At 42.7% G+C, this 17,803-nt stretch overlaps 2 protein-coding genes across 6 annotated transcripts in view; one reads left to right on the forward strand and one right to left on the reverse strand.

The window, feature by feature from the left end:
* Positions 1 to 5,623, reverse strand: part of NSD2 (nuclear receptor binding SET domain protein 2) — a 124,562-nt gene extending 118,939 nt beyond the window's left edge. For 4 of the 5 annotated variants that reach the window (XM_020805918.3, XM_078390655.1, XM_072994831.2 and 1 more), the window contains exon 1: positions 5,475 to 5,623. The gene's annotated coding sequence lies outside the window, so the exon portion shown is untranslated. Of the gene's footprint in view, positions 1 to 4,476; positions 4,660 to 5,474 lie in introns of those variants that run through there. The other variant, XM_072994830.2, reaches the window with a different exon arrangement.
* A 4,522-nt stretch (positions 5,624 to 10,145) lies between these two features.
* LETM1 (leucine zipper and EF-hand containing transmembrane protein 1) overlaps positions 10,146 to 17,803 on the forward strand; it is a 44,493-nt gene continuing 36,835 nt past the window's right edge. The window contains exons 1-2 of the mRNA XM_020805912.3: positions 10,146 to 10,359; positions 15,281 to 15,338. Of these exons, the coding sequence (XP_020661571.3) occupies positions 10,161 to 10,359; positions 15,281 to 15,338 (257 nt within the window). The 5' untranslated portion in view covers positions 10,146 to 10,160. The remainder of the gene's footprint in view (positions 10,360 to 15,280; positions 15,339 to 17,803) is intronic.

Below are 17,803 nucleotides of genomic sequence, written 5' to 3' on the forward strand. Positions count from 1 at the left end.
CAACGTTAATGTTGACAAAGAGAAAGCTGACGTTGTTAAAGATTTTCTATACCTTGGTTCTATAATCCATCCAAATGGAGACTGCAGTCAAGAAACCAGAGGAAGGTGGAGATTCAAAGGCAATGAAGGAATTAGAAAAGAGATGTGTCACTGGAGACCAAGGCCAAGATAAATCACACTTTTATGTTTCTGATCACTATGTATGGGTACAAATGTTGGACAGTAAAGAAAGCTGATGGAAAAAATATTTGTTTGAAATATGGTTCTGGAGGAGCACCTTGCAGATACCCTGGTACGTCAGAAATATGAACAGGTAAGTCCTGGAGTAAATCCAGCCTGAACTTTCTATGGAGTCAAAAATAACAACAATGAAACTCATACACTGTATACTTCACAAAAGGAAAGATCCTCTGGAAAAAGATTATAATGCTAGGAAAAGTTTAACGTGGCAGGAAAAGACAAAGACCTAAAGGGAAGCCACAGCCTTGAATGCACAAGAGCTGAGCAAGGTTGTTGAAAACAGGACATTCTGACGATTACTGATTTATATGGTTGCTATAAGCGATGACAAACCAAGACAGCATCATAAAAAACAAAGGTCCACATAGTCAAAGCTATGGTTTTCCCAGTAGTGATGTATGGAAGTGAGAGCTGGACCCTAAAGAAGGCTGACCGCCGAAGAATTGATGCTTTTGAATTGTGGTGCTGGGGGAGACTCTTGAGAGTCCCCTGGTCTGCAAGGAGATCAAACCTATCCACTTTGAAGGAAATCAACCCCGAGTGCTCACTGGAAGGACAGATCCTGAAGCTGAGGCTGCAATATTTTGGCCATCTGATGAGAAGAGAAGACTCCCTGGAAAAGACCCTGATGCTGGGAAAGTGTGAAGGCAAGAGGAGAAGCGGACGACAGAGGATGAGATGGTTGGACAGTGTCACCGAAGCTACCAACATGAATTTGATCAAACTCCGGGAGGCAATGGAAGACAGGAGGGCCTGGTGTGCTCTGGTCCATGGGGTCACGAAGAGTCTGACACGACTTAATGACTAAACAACAATAAGTTGAGAGGCAACTTGATAGCATGTAACAACAACAAGCTCTATTCCATAGCAACATGGTATAAGGGAAGTTTCCAATTTTATTGTTATGTAAATCACTAGTCAGTAAGACTCAATTTAAATCACAGTTTTCTACATAAAAGCTCAATTTTACTGGTTGTTGCAAAATTAATATTTATAACCCAGGTTTAATTTTTAGAATAAAAACATTTCAGGTTAGTTTTAGTTACATCACAAAATAAATTATTTTATTTCAGCTGTTAACATCTCCTTTTTATCATATCTATTCCACCCAAAATGGCCTATTCACAGAACCTCTTATGGTACTTAAGAGGTAAGGGGTTAACTCTGGATACAAATTTGCAAAGGAACAATAGGATCCAGGTCCCTGTCTTAATTGGCTATATTTTAAGGCATCTTTGCTGTTAAGAAGCATGTTATCCCAGGAGCCACAAATTCAGTTTTGGGAACTGCAAAACAAAACATCTGTGATGGTATCTTCTAGACAGAAAAACATATGCAGAATAATCTTACATTTACATTTTTTAAAAGATTGTAAGGTAAACAGTCTCATACAACACAATTAATCTTTCTCCATTATGAAAAAAACTTTAGACTATATTCCATCCCAAATACAAAACAATCTTTAGACAGTTTTTTTATGCAAAAAGCAAGAGGCAATCTTACATCTCCGTCCAGTCATTTGTTACCTATATTTTGGTTTCTTTTTTTGTACCATGTAACTTTATTGATGCTGTTGCCTTCTGTCTTTATGTGACTAGATTGTTTATGGTTTTATAATGTTACTCATTGCATTATGTTTTTATTACGAACTGCCTAGAGCATTGCTATAGCACCAGGAGAGCTGCATATTAAATTTAAATAAATAAATAAATTTAAAAAGCCAATTTAATTTTTTAAAAATCTGTTTACATTTCTTTTTATTGATTTATTTCCATGCTGCACTGCATGTGTCAATTAAAATAATATTAACTTCAGAAATAATAAGGTTGATCAGTTTAAACTGCCCGAGTAAATTCATGCTAACCTTCCAAATAAGGTTCACTAGAACTTTCTTCCAATTAGATGTATTTAGAAATAACATACAATTGCATGAAACTGCAATACCTACTCCTAAAATCTATTTTTATTGAAAAAGAACCCTAAAAAATACAGGGCATAAGGCAAACAACAACTGAGATTACATTCAGATTACTGTAAATCTCAGGCTGATTCAGAAGGATGGGTGCCATTTGAATTTAGAACAGATTTTAGAACACAAGAATAAAACAGTCCTGATAATATCAATCAGTTAGAGGATGACACACATTTTTAACAAGTTGAAAAATTCCATTGATATTTATTCAGAAATTCGGTCACACTGGCTGGAATTTAGTAGTAGAACGTATGTGATGTAAGGCCTATGAGACAGTCAGAAGGTCCCTTGGGATCCCTTTTGTCCTGGGGAAACTCTTAGATCACTGCCAACAGGCTGATTTTACCAGCAGTGGCAATTTTCAGAAATTAAAGGCTTTCTCTCCCCCTTCTCAAGGCCTGCAACAGCTTTAGCAGGATGAAAGGGATCCCAAGATCGTGTCCAGATCTTCAGGGGCATGGGATTTTTTACATTTATGAACCCCCCCCCAAAAAAAACACACAACTGATGACATCACCAGTCTTACACAGTGTTAAGTTCTGCTACTGGATTTCAGTCACTGTATTCCATGGGCTGCAATCCTATACTGCCTGCCTGGAAGCAGACACCATAAAGCAATAGTTGCTTCTGAGTACGTCTGTATTAACAGCACCGTTATGTGAATAAACATAGACATACTGTGCTTTCAGTCTCACTCCAGAATAATGTACCAATGACAACTACTCTGAAGTTGCAAATGCGTGCAACTGAAACCATAAGACATCACTTGTAATTTTTTGTTTAATATAAGGGATATATCCAGTGAATATTTTAGGATGCTAAAAATTAAAACAAGCTCAGAATTGACAAAAACCAGACCTCATAATCACAGGATACACAAGCAATTACTTTCAGTAATGTTTATTCATGGCATCTATATGCCACTTTTTCATATTAGTCCTTCATATGATTTACACATTTCAAAAATCTAATAATATGGTTTAAATTATAAAATTAAAGGAACAATAACAGTGACAAAAAAAAAGAAACCATAAAATCAGAATCAATTCTCCAAAGTCGGTAAGAAATTAAGTATACTTGGAGGGGGGAATATTTAATTTCTAACATCCAGAATCATACTAATAATTTACACATCTGTAAAGAAAACTGTGTAAGTCCAGATGGCAAATTGTCACTCATTCATGAGGTGCTGATTGCACCCCTAGGCATGCAACCAATCAACTGACTGGGTGCACCAAGGGACTTAACTGGCACTTTGTTAATGAGTGGCAATTTACCACAAAGACTTGCACAATTTCCCCTACACAAAGGTAAAACTGCCTATAGAATTCTGTTCAGTATACCGTATGAGGTCAGCTAAAAATGACTTAATGAAAGATACCCTTTTTAAAGCAGATTTCAAATATGCATTCTATCTTTCCACATTTTAACCCACATTAACCAATTCCACACCCTCTAACTGTGCCACAATTCTTGCACGCATCCCACTCCATGCAAACCTGTGGCAATGCACACAATAGCAGTCCAGAGCCTTCATGGTCCCTGGGTGATGTTCCACTCCAATTCACATTTGGAGAGCACAAGTTTTCCACCTCTGCTGTAAGGGACCTCAGACATTTATGTGGTTTATGAAATAAAGGCTCCACAGCTGCTGCAAAGGGCGCATGAAGAACCAACCTATATATTCTATTCTGAAGTGAAACACGTTATCTTACAAAATCTTAGCATGCTTGCATCTGTAATGGCTTACTCTTTTATCTGCCACAGCTCAAGCCTCGGCTTTAGAACCTTAACGAATCTTTTTTTTTCTAGTCATGAAATCCAAATTAATATGCACATACCGGGACTGCACATATCTATGCATGGTGAGACTGCAGATTCATGAAATGGGTGGTATTTGGGATTTTACTGGTTTATGACGATATTCAAAAAGCCGCTTCCTAACAAATCAGACATAATGAAGCCTAAATCAATATACCTTATGGCATTTTTCCCCCCTGGATGGATCTTTTCCCATCATTTACTTCTCCCCTACCGTGAGAATCAGCGTACAGCCTCGCTGACCACCCGCACTTGGGACCAAGAATATGCCTTCGAGGCTTGGTCATCTTACTTTAAAACCAGGATTGCAGCTTAGAAGCGAGAGATTTTTTTATCTGGCTCCCTCACAACCGCTTCCATTCTTATCCCTTTCTGAAAACCTAACCAGCAAAAAAAGGGGGGGTCCAAATGCATCGCAGTCGCATCATCACCTCAGCACTTACTTGCTGGAGAATGAATCAAACATGGCTTCCCCCGCCATACGTTCCCAGAGTTACATCCTGGCTCCCTCCTTCCTTCCTTCCTTCCCTCCTGCGCCCTCCAGTTCAAACAGCAACAGCTGCCTTTACCCAGCAAAGGCAGGAGCCAAGCGGGCGACCCCCCGAAAAGCAGCTCTCTCTCTCTTTCGAGCGTTTATTTGAGGACGCGGAGCCACCAGCGCCCGCCCGCCCGCCGGCCCCAATAAAGGGGCTCCGCCAGAAGCTGCCCGCCCGGCTCCTTTCGGGGGAAATTGCAACCCTTGGCCAGTTTAGGGTGGGTTTTTTTTTCTCCCCCCCCACCCCACCCCCCTCTGGTCTTTCCCAGTTCTTCTGACTTGACCCTGCAAAGGGGCGCTGGAGAAGGCGAGGCGGCGCTGGGGAGCCTGAACCGCCAGCTTCCCACCCCCCCCACCCCCGACCTTTCCCGCTCGGCAGCGGCGCTCCAGGGGCCAGGCCAGAGCCGGCCCACGGGAGACGTTCAGGGGAAGGGGGGGAAAAACGGGGTAAGGGTCTCAGTAAACGGAGGAGGATGCTTCGGGGGGGGGGGGCGCGGAGAGGCGAAGGAGAGCCCACCACGCGGCGGCGCTTAAAGAACGGGAAAGGAGCCCCGGACCGGGAGAGGAAGAGCAGAGCGGGAGGGTGGCGCCCCCGCACCGGGAATCAAACGGGAAGGGGAGAGAGAGAGAGAGAGGTCGGGGCGCCCGGCTCCCGCCCGCTCTCTTTCCCCCGGGGGGGGGGGAACAGACGCGGGAACGAGGGGGATTCCCTGTTGCCGGGAAGCGAGACTGGTCGTAGAGGGGGGGGCAGGAAAAGCCATGCACGGCAGCCGGCATCTCTCGCCCGGGACCACCACCACCACCACCACCACCCCCGAGAGGCGGGAAGGAAGGAGTTGCCGCATCCGTCTGCCGGCCGAGGGCTGCCCCCCGCCCCGTCCCCGGGAGAGCCGCTCCTTCACTGACCTGCTGCGCTCCGAAGGGGGTTCGCATTTCTTTTCTCTCTCCCCCCCACCCCTCCGGCCCCCAGTGATAAAACTCCCCGGCGCTGGTCTCCCTCCTCTCTCCTCTCCTGCCGCCCCGTCTGCCCCTCTCTGGTCTCCGCCTCCTTCTCCAGCCAAAACCAGCGCGAAAAATCCCTCTCGCTGATTGGCTCTCGCCCCCTTCGCGCCGCAACCTCCTAAGCGGGTCATTCAAACCAGCCGCCCAGCGAGCGTCGAAGTCGCTCACGCGGCAGAGCGCAGGCGGAACCGAAATTGCTCCGGCCCGGGAGTGGGTGCGGAGGGAGGGGGGGGGGGGCGTTGTTTCTTATTTTGCCTACCGGCCGACGTTTCATGAACGGAAATGTTTGCGAAACGTTCTTCCTCACCCAGCCCCGTGCAACATGCCGCAGAATTCTTGCCTTTACATTTCTTTGAGGATTTTATAATCGTCCGCACCATTTAAAACACTATGGAGTGTGACTAACAAATAAATGTATTAAGAGAACCGTCACTAAAACTGAAAAAAACAGTTAACAGATTTATCCGACACTCCTCTGGATTTACCTGCAAATAAATCTCTACATTATTAACATAACAAAGGTATACAATTGCTTCCCTGTCTTTCAAACTTAAAATTTATTTATTTATTTATATCCCGCCTATCTGGTCAATTAAGACCACTCTAGGCGGCTTACACCATAAAATACAGGAATAAATATAAAAAGATTATTATACAATAGACAAATTCAACCAGATGGAGAGCAAACAAAGTAAATCACAACAGAGAAAGAAAAGGAAACAACAGTAAAAAGCCTGGACTGGAGACACTGGTAGAAAAGTCTCCACCTCTGCTTATAAAGAACAGTGTACGTGCAAGATATGTCTGCTTAAAAAGATCATGCCACAAAGAAAGTGATAATTACAATATCCGTTCTATAAAAGACAATGGTTGAATGTGGCTTTTAGCTAGATTTTAATTTCAGCACCTCTTTTTAGAAATAAAACACATCCAATTCAATCAATTTTTATTCAGAAATAATTAACATTTAGTTCAATATAACTTGTATGGACGTAATATTGCTGCCTGATTCAGGCCATTTGGACTAATATCAGTTTCTGGTACTTCCAGATCAGCCCAAGCTTTTACTGTTTGAAGCAGGACATCAGATGTGCCCCACCCAATCCAAGACGCACAGCATCCAAAACTGCAAAACTATTTTGGCACTTGAAACAGAAAATCTAATAGGAGTCTTCCCTCCTAGAGTAAAGCAATACAAACAATAAATCAAATGCCCAACAGTGGTCTTTTGCTTAAATCTGTTACAGAAACTCATACATAAAACAGGATCTTCAGAAATATCTACTATTGCTGTTTTAGTAAGAGAACACTTTAAGCTTCCTTCTGTCAACAATATATCATGATTTTAAGCATGACTCTGCAATGCACTAACGTTTTATGTAATTACTTTGGGCCATATTAAAAATACAGTACACTAATATTGCTTCTCGGGCAATCTACACAATTTGATTTTCAGTTTTAAGTCATAATCAAATGTTATCACACTTCTCTCACACGCTCACTCATTGTCTCCAAATCCTTATTTGCCCCCGAAATCCCCTTTTAATTATTCATACTGTACTTCGATAAGCAAATTACAGTCTTCTTTTATGTTGTGCCCCTGACTGCTTTGTTAAAATATCTTTTGCTTTGCTATTTCACATTTAAGTTACTGGCCAAAGAACTGTGTGTGTAAGGCAAATGGACAGCAGGTTTTCTCTCCTTTTGGCTTCACTTTGTACATTGGGGGATGCAATGGTTGTAACCACAGTTGTACAATCTCTGCAACATCAGCTGTCTGACACAGCGGAGGAAAAACTTACACAATTACCATCAAGCAATTACATAAACAAGATTATGTTTTCTATTAATTTCATAATATTTTGATAGCTTTGATGCTTTGAGTGTGTGCATGTGCACCATTTTGGAAAATGTATTTGAAAAACTGTACATGAAAAGTGTATGGGGAAAAATGGAGAGTATAGAGAGCGATTCCCATTCTTCATACTGACTCATTTACCACATCCTCTCTTTCTCTTAGGAATGCAGAGAATTTCAGATAGTTAAGAGTGACCAATTTGTTTCCTCTAGAGCAGGAGAGGACAAACAGTAGCTCTCCAAGTGTTGGGTAGGAATTTTACTCACTCTTGTTAGATGGGAAAGGGAATCCCCTCCCCCAGCTCTAGGAAAGTGATTCCCAGGACTCACATGTGAATCACAGGCCAATGTAACAAAGGCGATAGCAGCAGTACTAGCCATTGGTGATTTATGCCTATATTAATGAAATTGTGTATGTTTCAGTGGTGAATTACCAGTAAATAATACAATTGCACTCCTGGTGCACATCAGGGCAGATGCTCTGACAGACACACAGAAATGCACTTTGTTAATTAGAGGCTATTTACAGTTATGACTTCTGCAATTTCACCTATGCAAGCATAGCTCACCAGTTGGATGCCAACCATTGTATTAAATAAAAATACTAAGCCACCTGGCTCTATAAACAATGAAAAAATGGAAGAAAACTCCTCTAGAGCAGTGTCATCTACCTCAAGATGGTACTGTGCTAGAGAAAGCAGTTTTGTTATTCTGAGTACTGTAGGGAGGTTTTCTCCCTGCCGTGGGAGAGGTAGTTGGAAGATACCGTATGTGGCAATACAGAAATCATAGTGTAGTTGGCTTTGCTTCGGGAGGAAGAGAGGCAAAGCAACCCGATGCCTTCCCTGTTCTCCTGCACCATTTATTTCCGTCATCTTTGCTGCTCAAAACATAACAAAAAAGCATCCCCAATGATAACACAGGAATTTCCCCCATCTCTCTTACCTATTAATTATATCGATATAGGCCCTGAAGTAAGAGATGCTTCCCTCACTCCCAAACTCAGTGCTGCATTTCCTCATCCTGAACCGGGGGGGGGGGGGGCAGAATGTTGGAAACATTATTCTTCCGCTAACCTCATCTGGAACACTGTACTGTAGTCTGGCTCCACTATAGTGTGTCCCCCATCCAGACTCTTAAAAGCCATCACTCTGACCACAGAGGGAATATAACATCTGGGTGCCTCTCCATTGTGACCCCCCCCATCAGCTCAGGACGGAAATTATTTTTTCTCACCTCTCTCCATATCCTTTATTCCCTTGATGCTGTGTCTTACATTTTAGACTGTACACCTGAGGGCAGGGCAGTTTTATAACTTATATTATCTCCTCTGACAGTGTGTGTGTTTTTTTTTGTTTTGTTTTGTTTTTTGGCTGAATGTTCAGGGTTTAAATGCAATAAATAAAATAATAAATGGGTAGGAATTTCAAATATATATTTTAAAAATATATTCTTAAAATTTAAAAACTAGAAAGAAAAAACAAATCCACATAAGACCTGAGGTAGTGTTTCTATATGGGGGCTTTTCATGCTAACAACTAGAAGGCACTTTCCAGCTGTTCATCCCCACCCCCCAACAAATTATCCATAGTAAGAAAAAGATTAAATAAATTTTGTTAAAATGAAGGATGGCTATGAGCGGATAATGTGCAGCTATTTTGATGTCATGCAAATCCACTGTTGTTAGTGATTGTGGCAGGGCAGTAAAACAAGTGTTTTCAGACTAAGATTTTTATAATGCCATTATGCTGCCTCGTACACTGAGCTTTAGAAGAGCTTCAGACATAATCCTCTACTTGCAGTCTTGATTTTCCACAGCATTTATTATTTTCCCCTAAGTGCCCTCAGAAAGAAAGGCAGTTGCATACTGCATCGTTAGCATGGCCTTGAAATATCATTCACCAAAGTGTGCATGGGAATCTAAACAATGGCATCTTTCCAATTACAGGCCTATTTTCCTTTTCTCACCGAAGACATAAAGGAAAAGGCCACAAGGCTATTTATTTATTTGTCTTACGGTATTTATTTCTCCCGATAATTGCTGGACGACTCCTTTTAACAGTGTGCTTGCTGATGGAGGGCCCCTACTGCTCGCAACTAAGACATTTAACAATTAATCCATCATTGTTCTTTTTGGTAAGACGCAAGAACCAAAACACGGTAGAACTGAGGAAGTCGTCGTCTGAAACATCTGCCATTTCTCCACGATCAAGGCAGCAAGATTGCAGCGGGCTCCCTTTGCTGTGGAGAAATCACCTCTGCGACAGAGAATCCACGAAGGAAAAAAAAAGAGGTGCAAGCGCCGCACCGTCCCTTCGGGGTTGGCAGCATGAGGAGCTCTGCCTTAGGGGAAGCATTTCGGGGAGAGAACGGCTTTTGTCTCGGCTTTGACGCGGAGAAAGGCTGGCTTCCTTGTTGCTGTGGGTGGTGGTGGTCCTGCATTGTTTCCTATGGCGGGGGAGAATTATCACTTCCGCTCCAGGAGACCCACGCGTGTGTTCAATCCTGAAACCAGGCATTGCGTGAATCGAAATCGCCCACGGCCTCGGGCTTGAATTCTCCCAGGCCAACTCGGATGGGTGGCGTCAATGGGGCCAGGACACGAACTCCCCTCCAGCCGCGCCTTCCTCAGCCCGCTCGCCCGCCCTTCCGCCCGCCTGCCTGCCATTCAAGGCCCATTCAAGGCTCCCCGGCTCCTCCCAGCGTGCAAGCCGGGGTAAGGCTTCCCGTCACATGGGCCCGGCGGCGGCGGCGGCGGAAAAAGGACACGGAGGCTTCAGGGAGGCCGCGCCGGCTCGGTCCGCCTGCCTGTTTTGGTCTTTGCCTGCTGGGGCCTGCGGCTCTCGCGAAGGAATGGCGTTCGTGCTCCTGACCCGTTGTGGGCGAAGGGCTGCCGGCCTCCCCAGGCGGGTGAACTGGGACCCTGAGGCTGGTAAGGTGGTGGTGCTGGTGGGGGTTACGGTCGTGGCCGCTGGGAAGACCAGCTCGGGGCCCTCCAAGTGGTGGTGGTGGTGGTGGTGGTGGTGGTGGTGGGGCTTGGATGCTTCCTGGTCGTCCCCGGGGACCGTCGACGCCGGGAGCCGCCATCTTAGGGGTCGGGGGGGGGGGAAGACTAAAGAGTCTGACAGCGGGGAGGGAACGAGTCCAAGGTGGCGGCGGTGATGGAAAACGAGGGCTCTCTCTTGAGGTTTCTTGAGCGGGGGCGACTCCCAGGGAAGGGCTGTAGCGCAGCGGCCAAGCGGCCCGTGGGGCTTGCGCTGCAGAAGTTCCATCGCGGGCACCTTTTACCTCAACAGGTCTCCGTTAGCGGGACACGGAAGGAGACCCATGTCTGTAAAAGAGCCGCTTCCTTGAGTGGGACGCAGAACCAGGAGATCGGCCAGTAATCTGGTTCGGTTTAACTAATGCAGCTAAAATACGGGTACTATTTCCCAGGATGAGGTTTGCTCCCTTTAGAGCAGTGGTCCCCAACCTTGGGCTTCCAGATGTTCTTGGACCAACTCCCAGAAATACTGGCTAGCAGAGGTGGTGGTGAAGGCTTCTGGGAGTTGTAGTCCAAGAACATCTGGAGGCCCGAGTTGTAGTCCAAGAACATCTGGAGGCCCAAGGTTGGGGACCACTGGTATAGAGTACAGTTCCAGTGGCCTTTGTGCTGCGTGGCTTTTACATATTATTTACGGGTTATTGCCGTGCGGTGTGTCCTGGTCCTGAAGCAACACGTTCTGTGTGTCGTGAAAGGGTACCAATTAAACTTGTCATTGTTGTCCTTCTCCTCCTAGCCGTGGGGAGAGGAGGCGTTTGTGAGATGGGCTGCCTCATGTACCAAAAACTAAACTTTGTTTTTAGTGCTTCTTCACTTGAAGGAGAAGTTCAGGATAAAACTTGCTTTTCTGTTTCAAGGAATAATATAGGTTGCAGTGGCTTTGGTTTGGAGTCTATAATTGGGTATAACGTTCGCTGCTTTTTGAAGACACAATGTTTAATGCTTGTAGGGCAAGAAAGGAAGGTCAAGACATCAAGTGAAAGCAAAACATGATGTGAAGTTTCTGTGATGCTTCCTGTGTTAATGTTGTTCAGGTTATTAGTACTATTTCAGTACGTGTAGCTGGTCATCTAAGCGGAACAAGAAGAGGGCTAAAGCATTAATACTGTATTGATCATAGATGTTCTATACTCTTGTTTAGTACAGTACTGGATTTTAGAAAAAACTGCAGTTTTCAGAAATTTTTTAAGCATGGAGAAAAATATGTTCTAAAGAAAAAGTAGGAAATATGGGGTGGGGTGGGGTGGGTGGAATATTTGTAACAGTTTTTCCTTCTGAAACCTGAATTTATTTTCCTCCTTTAGTAGCATAAAATGTGTGATTTACAACTCCAGAAGCCAAAACCCTATAGCAGTGGCAGCGAACCATTTTGGGCCCGAGTACCCAAACTTGGAAAGAAAGAAAAAAAAAAACAGTGGGTGGTGTGCCGTGGCAGCGGTGGAACCAGAAGTGGCGGCGGAAGGGGGAATCCGAGGCACAGGGATGCCTCGAGACCCCACTCCAGATCTGCCGCCAGCTGCTAAGTCGAAGCGCCAGTACCACGGCTGCAGCCACCTCCTGAGGTTTAGCTGCGGGGGGGGGGGAGTAGCGATCTAGCAACTTATGGCTCGCGTGCCCGCAGAAAGGGCTCTGCGTGCCGTAGGTTCACCATCACTGCACTATAGCTTCATGTCGGCTCATTAAATCAAACGACATTTGGTGGGCCAACTCCTCTAAGTTCCATCGATTAAAATGAGTCTGCTCTAGCCACAACATGCTTTGGCATAGGCAAAGGAAATGATTAGATCAGAAAGACAGCACTCAGACTATTTGATTCTCCGAAATCCAGTAGTAAAAGACAGCTAGATTAGGGCTATTGAATCAGTGGAAATTTGGTGAGTCAGCTTCTCTGTAAATTGCATTGATTCAGTGGGTCTTCCCGAGTTGTGGCATATTACAGGATTTCAGCCATTATGTTGTTGTTGTGTGCTGACAAATCAGAACCAACTTGTAGTAACCCTAATGGGTCTTTTCAGGTAACTGAAATGTTTAAGGAGTAGTTTAACCAAAGCCGCTGTCCAATGACTTTCCATGGTAAAACAGGGGTTTGAAGCCAGGTTTCCTGAGACCTAATCCTCGTTTAGTCCATTATTCCTCACTGGTTATCTCTACTTGATTATAGATAGAACCTCCAAATTAGATCAGCTGTCATCAGAAGAAGAGTAGCAGTTTATAGACAGTGAAGCTATCTATGCCTCTCTCATTAAGAGGACAGCAACAGCAATAGCATTTTAATATTGTATACAGTATTTTAAATGGGTGACACTTGGTCTTGAAAAGCATGTGCTGTAACTCATTCTAAAGGGATTCTTCCATAGTAGTTTGCTTCACTGTTTATTAACTCTTCTAGTATAAAGGGGGGGAGGTGTATTTTGAATTTTCGACTTTATCCTGATCTTCACATCTCGATTTGATTACGGAATTACTTCCAGGGACACATGAGGTGTCAGTCTAAATATTTAGTCTTGAAAATGCAAAATACAATAACACCATAGATAACAGACTCAGTGAATTCACTACCTTGATCTCTCACTTGTAGTCTAAGACCAACAACTCTGATTTTATTTATTTTATTTTATTAGATTTCTACCCCACCCATTGAGACCAAAGGTCTACTCTGGGCGGAATTACAAATTAAAAAGCAGTTAAATGCATTTCTAAGTCCCTTTCTAGTGATATAAGAAAAGTGATTCAGTAACTTTTTAAGCTAAATTATCCAGTTTCAGAGAATGTTAAACCGATGGGAACATACAATGCTATGAATATTTTTTTAAGTAATCAAAATTCTATCTAGAATAAATTGTTTAAATTTGTTCTTTAATTCATCTTGATTGACATACTTTGTGCTGAAAATGGTTTTGGACATAAGAGATAAATCCCATAATTAGTCACAAATAAAGTAAACTTGTTGACTAAAATCATTTTTCTGTAAGTTATGCTACAGAAGGCTGGTAATCAGGTATGGCATGTTTTTGGAAACTTTTCCAGTTTCTCCCCTGAAGGTCCCAAGGCTCTTGGGGAATTATTTATTTATTTATTTATTTATTTATTTATTTATTTATTTACTTACTTACTTACTTACTTACTTACTTACTTACTTACTTACTTACTTACTTACTTACTTATTTATTTATCTATTTATTTATTTATTTATTTATTTATATCCTGCCCATCTGGTCTGGTCAACCACTCTGGACGGCTTCCAATAAGGTGTATATGATGAAACATAAGAATTTTACAAACAGTGTATAACACATACAATAATAAAACAAATAATAAATGAAAGAAAAAATAAAGAAAGAATTAAATATTGACAGGAGGGAAGGCCTGAACATACAACCATGTTTTTAGTTGACTCTTAAAAGTGCCCAGCGTAGGGGCCGCACGAATAACCGGAGGAAGGTTATTCCAGAGACGAGGAGCCACCACTGAGAAGGCCTGGTTTCGTGTCCTTTCCTTCCGGGCCTCCCTCGGCGTTAGGCTCCTCAGCCTCACCTCCTGGCTCGTGCGGGTGATCTGAGTAGATCTAGTTGGGAGCAGGCGTTCCGCCAAGTATCGGGGTCCTAAACCATTTAGGGCCTTATATGTAAGCATTAACACTTTGAAGTCAATGCAGAAACGGATGGGGTTTCATTACTAGGAAGCCATTGGAGGATGTGGAATGGGAGAGAGAAGACTTTAATTACCAAAAATACAGTGGTACCTCGCTAAACGATGACCCCGCTAAATGTCGAATCCGCATAACGATGACTTTTTGCGATCGCTATAGCAATTCGCAAAACAGTCATTCCAATGGGGGATTTTCGCTGCACATCGATTAGGTCCGTGCTTCGCGAACCATTTGTTCGCAAGACAATTTTTTCAGCTTTGCAAAATGCCTGCCCTCTGTTTTCCAGACCCATGCTTCGCAGGACAGCCATTTTTACAGCAGATCAGCGCTTGCAAAATGGCTTCCCTATCGGCGATCTTCGCTGGAGGATGAGGTATTTTCTCCATTGGAACGCATTAAACCAGGTTTCAATGCGTTCCAGTAGGGAAAGAGTTTTTGCATGACGACAGTTTCGCTAAACGATTTTCACGGGACGGATTATCCTCGTCATGCGGGGCACCACTGTAGCCCTCACGGAGAAATCAAAGACTCCACGTACAGCCCCCCAATACTTCCCAATGATGAAAGGCATTCCATGGGAACCTTGGGACCTTTGAAGGAGAAATTGGAAATGTTTATTCTTGAAAAAAAATTCCTAAATTGAATTTAAGAATCAAAGGTTTTACATAAGTCTTGACTTAACAAATCCTGATTATTCAGTGAATCTACTCTAGTCGGAACTAACTATTGGATTTAGCCTACTTTTATTGTTGGGAAAGAATAAGTGCTCAGAGACAGAGTACTGTGGAATGGAAGTGGCTCTCAACTATGTGTTTAATCTTTCATGGCATAAAGTTCTATTATCTAAACAAAATAGCTCTTTGCATACCTTGCTTTCATGATAATCGTTGAAATTTATTTTATAAAGAATCTCCACTACATGGATCCACTACAGGTTCTGTAGGATACCAAATACCATGTGATGCATGGTTAATGTGGAAATGCAGTCCTGAGGACAATTACCCAGTCTAACTTTTAGTTAGGCCTCCAGTAGTTGATAAGCATCTGAAGAAACCCAGTCAGTGCATTGCTTTGTGTTGCCAAAAGGGAAAATATATTGTACTGTGATTTATTCTCATTCTCATTTATTCTCGTATGTTGACATTTTCTTTTTACTTCTAGGCCACTTGGAAAAACGTGCTTGTTTAAGCTGTACATCCATGAGACTGATAAATCATATGTAAGTAAGCATATTTACAAATCCATGGGAGCTGCCTCTTCTGACAGTTGACTGATAGCAACTGTGAATGATTTCTGACTAATTATTGATTGTCATTAAGGGCCAGATTGGCTGTAATAGTGCTTTTGCAGCTAAACCCAAGAAAAGGCAAGAAAAGTTTCCACATATATGCTTGCCAACAGAAAGGATTCCCCCTCCTAGTGTTCTGTCTTTGAGGATGAAACAAGACTCCCTCCTTGGAGGTTTGAAGGACTGATGTCTGACAGATTTTGTATTTCTTACTCATTTGGCACTTGCAGTGAGAATTGGTGGAGCCACTCTTCCATTTCATGCTGAGCAAGGAACCACTCAAAAACGGCTAAAAAAGTTGTCCCAACTCTGAATATCTCTGATGTATTTTCCAGAATAAGAATTCCTCCCCTAACCAGAGGGGTGTGATTAGCTTGAGCTGAAATGGTGTGTGAAAAATGCTTGTTTTGTCACAACAAGGAAGAAAGTGTATGAACGACTGCTACCTTTCAGAGGATGGGGGCCAGCGGGGAGAAAAACTTCTTGCCTAGCCGAGAAGCATGTCTGCTAAGCATGGCTTACGCAGCAGAGGGGTTGAGGGTGTGAGTGTAATGACATCAAGTATGACTGCAAGTTCAGTGGAAATTTGTATAATGTTATAGTTGTTGTTGTACATTTCTTGTCAGTGAGAGTTTCCATGTGTTGTGATTAAAATGTTTATTTATAGTATCTCTTGTATGGATATTCTAAAATTCAGTCTTTCAGAAAGCCTCTTGACTTATGAATTTGTGGTATTGCATTCATCTATGGCTCAAAATGCTAGGAAATGGCCTGACATTGGCTTGCAGTATTGCACCCATGTTGTCAGCAGGGAAAAGTACAAGAGGATGCTTTGTTTCATTAGCGGTTGCACAAGCACTAACAGAGCCGCTAGTGCAAGCAGTAGCCTAATGAAATTATGAGTTGTCCATCCACTTGATCAAGTGGTATCAATTTATTGAACTTGATGCTTGTAAAAAGATGTAGAAACTTTGCACTAATTTAAAGATGCCATTAGGTAGTACTCTTATTTTTTGAATTTCAAGTAGTTCAGAATTTGTATCTCATTTCCATTCTTCCCAAGTGCAATAAAAAAGAATAATTAAGAAATATAAACCTGTTCCATAGTTTAATTGATTGGGTTCTTTCTTGGTGCTGAGCTGGAAGAAACTGACGTATATTTAAAAAGACTTTCAACTATCTTGTCAGTGTTTGTGTTCATTCTAAATGCTTAAAAGTGCTAAATTTATCCTTATGAAGCAAAAACAAGACTATCCAGGCAGAAAAAAGGAGGCATCAACAGGTTTTGGGAAATGTCATGATTTGGAGAAGTACAAAAAGTTGGGGCATGTGGATTTTGAGGGGTAAGCCTTTTAAAATAGTAAAATGAAGACTGAATGTTCAGGTAGCTTAAAATATTGGCTGATCTTTGAGAGCAAAAAGTTTGGAAAATGTGTTGGAGAAATAAAGATCTAGCATCTTCAAAAAGTGTGTGGTTGACTGAAATTCTGAACCAAAAGCACTCCAACTACAGCATGTTATTGCAGACACAGTTTGTAAAATCCTGCAATTCATTGCATTAGCATTGTATTATTTATATAAAATGGGCCTTTGGCTTCCCTTAGTGAAGGTCCATTCTGGTCTGCAGAGAAGGAAACATCCAGGAATGAGTTAATCCCTTTCTCTGCCCAGTCCAGGCAGCAGGATTGAACCTAGAAGAAAAATCATGCTTCATAAACTCTTCCCATTTTTCCTTCCTCAGCCTAGCCAGGGAGGAAAGAGGAGCTTGATAGGGAAGTTAATCAAAGGTGCCAGTAGATTAAAGCACAGAATACAATAGCCACCAGTCTGGGTGAGTCTGAATGTCTCCCTTCTCCAGAATGGACCATCATGGAGAGTGTCCAATGCCAATGTCCCATTCTCAGTCCGTGGGAAGGAGCCATACAGGAAATGACCTACCCAAACAAGTTATATGTCTATAGGGAGGAAGGTGGTTGACGCTTCAATCAGAAATTATTTGTTGGAGGGCACATCTCTCAAAGGCAGCTGGTGCTGAAGGATATATGTCAATCTTCTGAGTCTTATGAATGCGGAAAGACGCATCCATGTAGTCTCTGCAAATGTATTCCAAAGGAGCATCTGCTAAGAAAGCTACAGAAGTAGGTGTCATTCTTGTGGGATGGGCAGTGATATGGCCAGTCTTAGGGAGGTGAGAGACCTCATATGCTAAAAATATTTAAGTTTTAATCTGCTTGGGGAAGACGCAGTGGGAGATCTTGTTACTCAGATAAGTGGGAAGGAAGGAGATTAAGAGAGAGCTGAATTTCTTGAAGGATGTGGTTCTTTTGATATAAATCTTGAACACCTTTTTGTATTTTATTTATTTATTATTAGATTTTTATCCCGCCCTTCTAGGC

This window comes from Pogona vitticeps, chromosome 3, assembly GCF_051106095.1.
Source record: "Pogona vitticeps strain Pit_001003342236 chromosome 3, PviZW2.1, whole genome shotgun sequence".
NCBI classification, from domain to species: domain Eukaryota; kingdom Metazoa; phylum Chordata; class Lepidosauria; order Squamata; family Agamidae; genus Pogona; species Pogona vitticeps.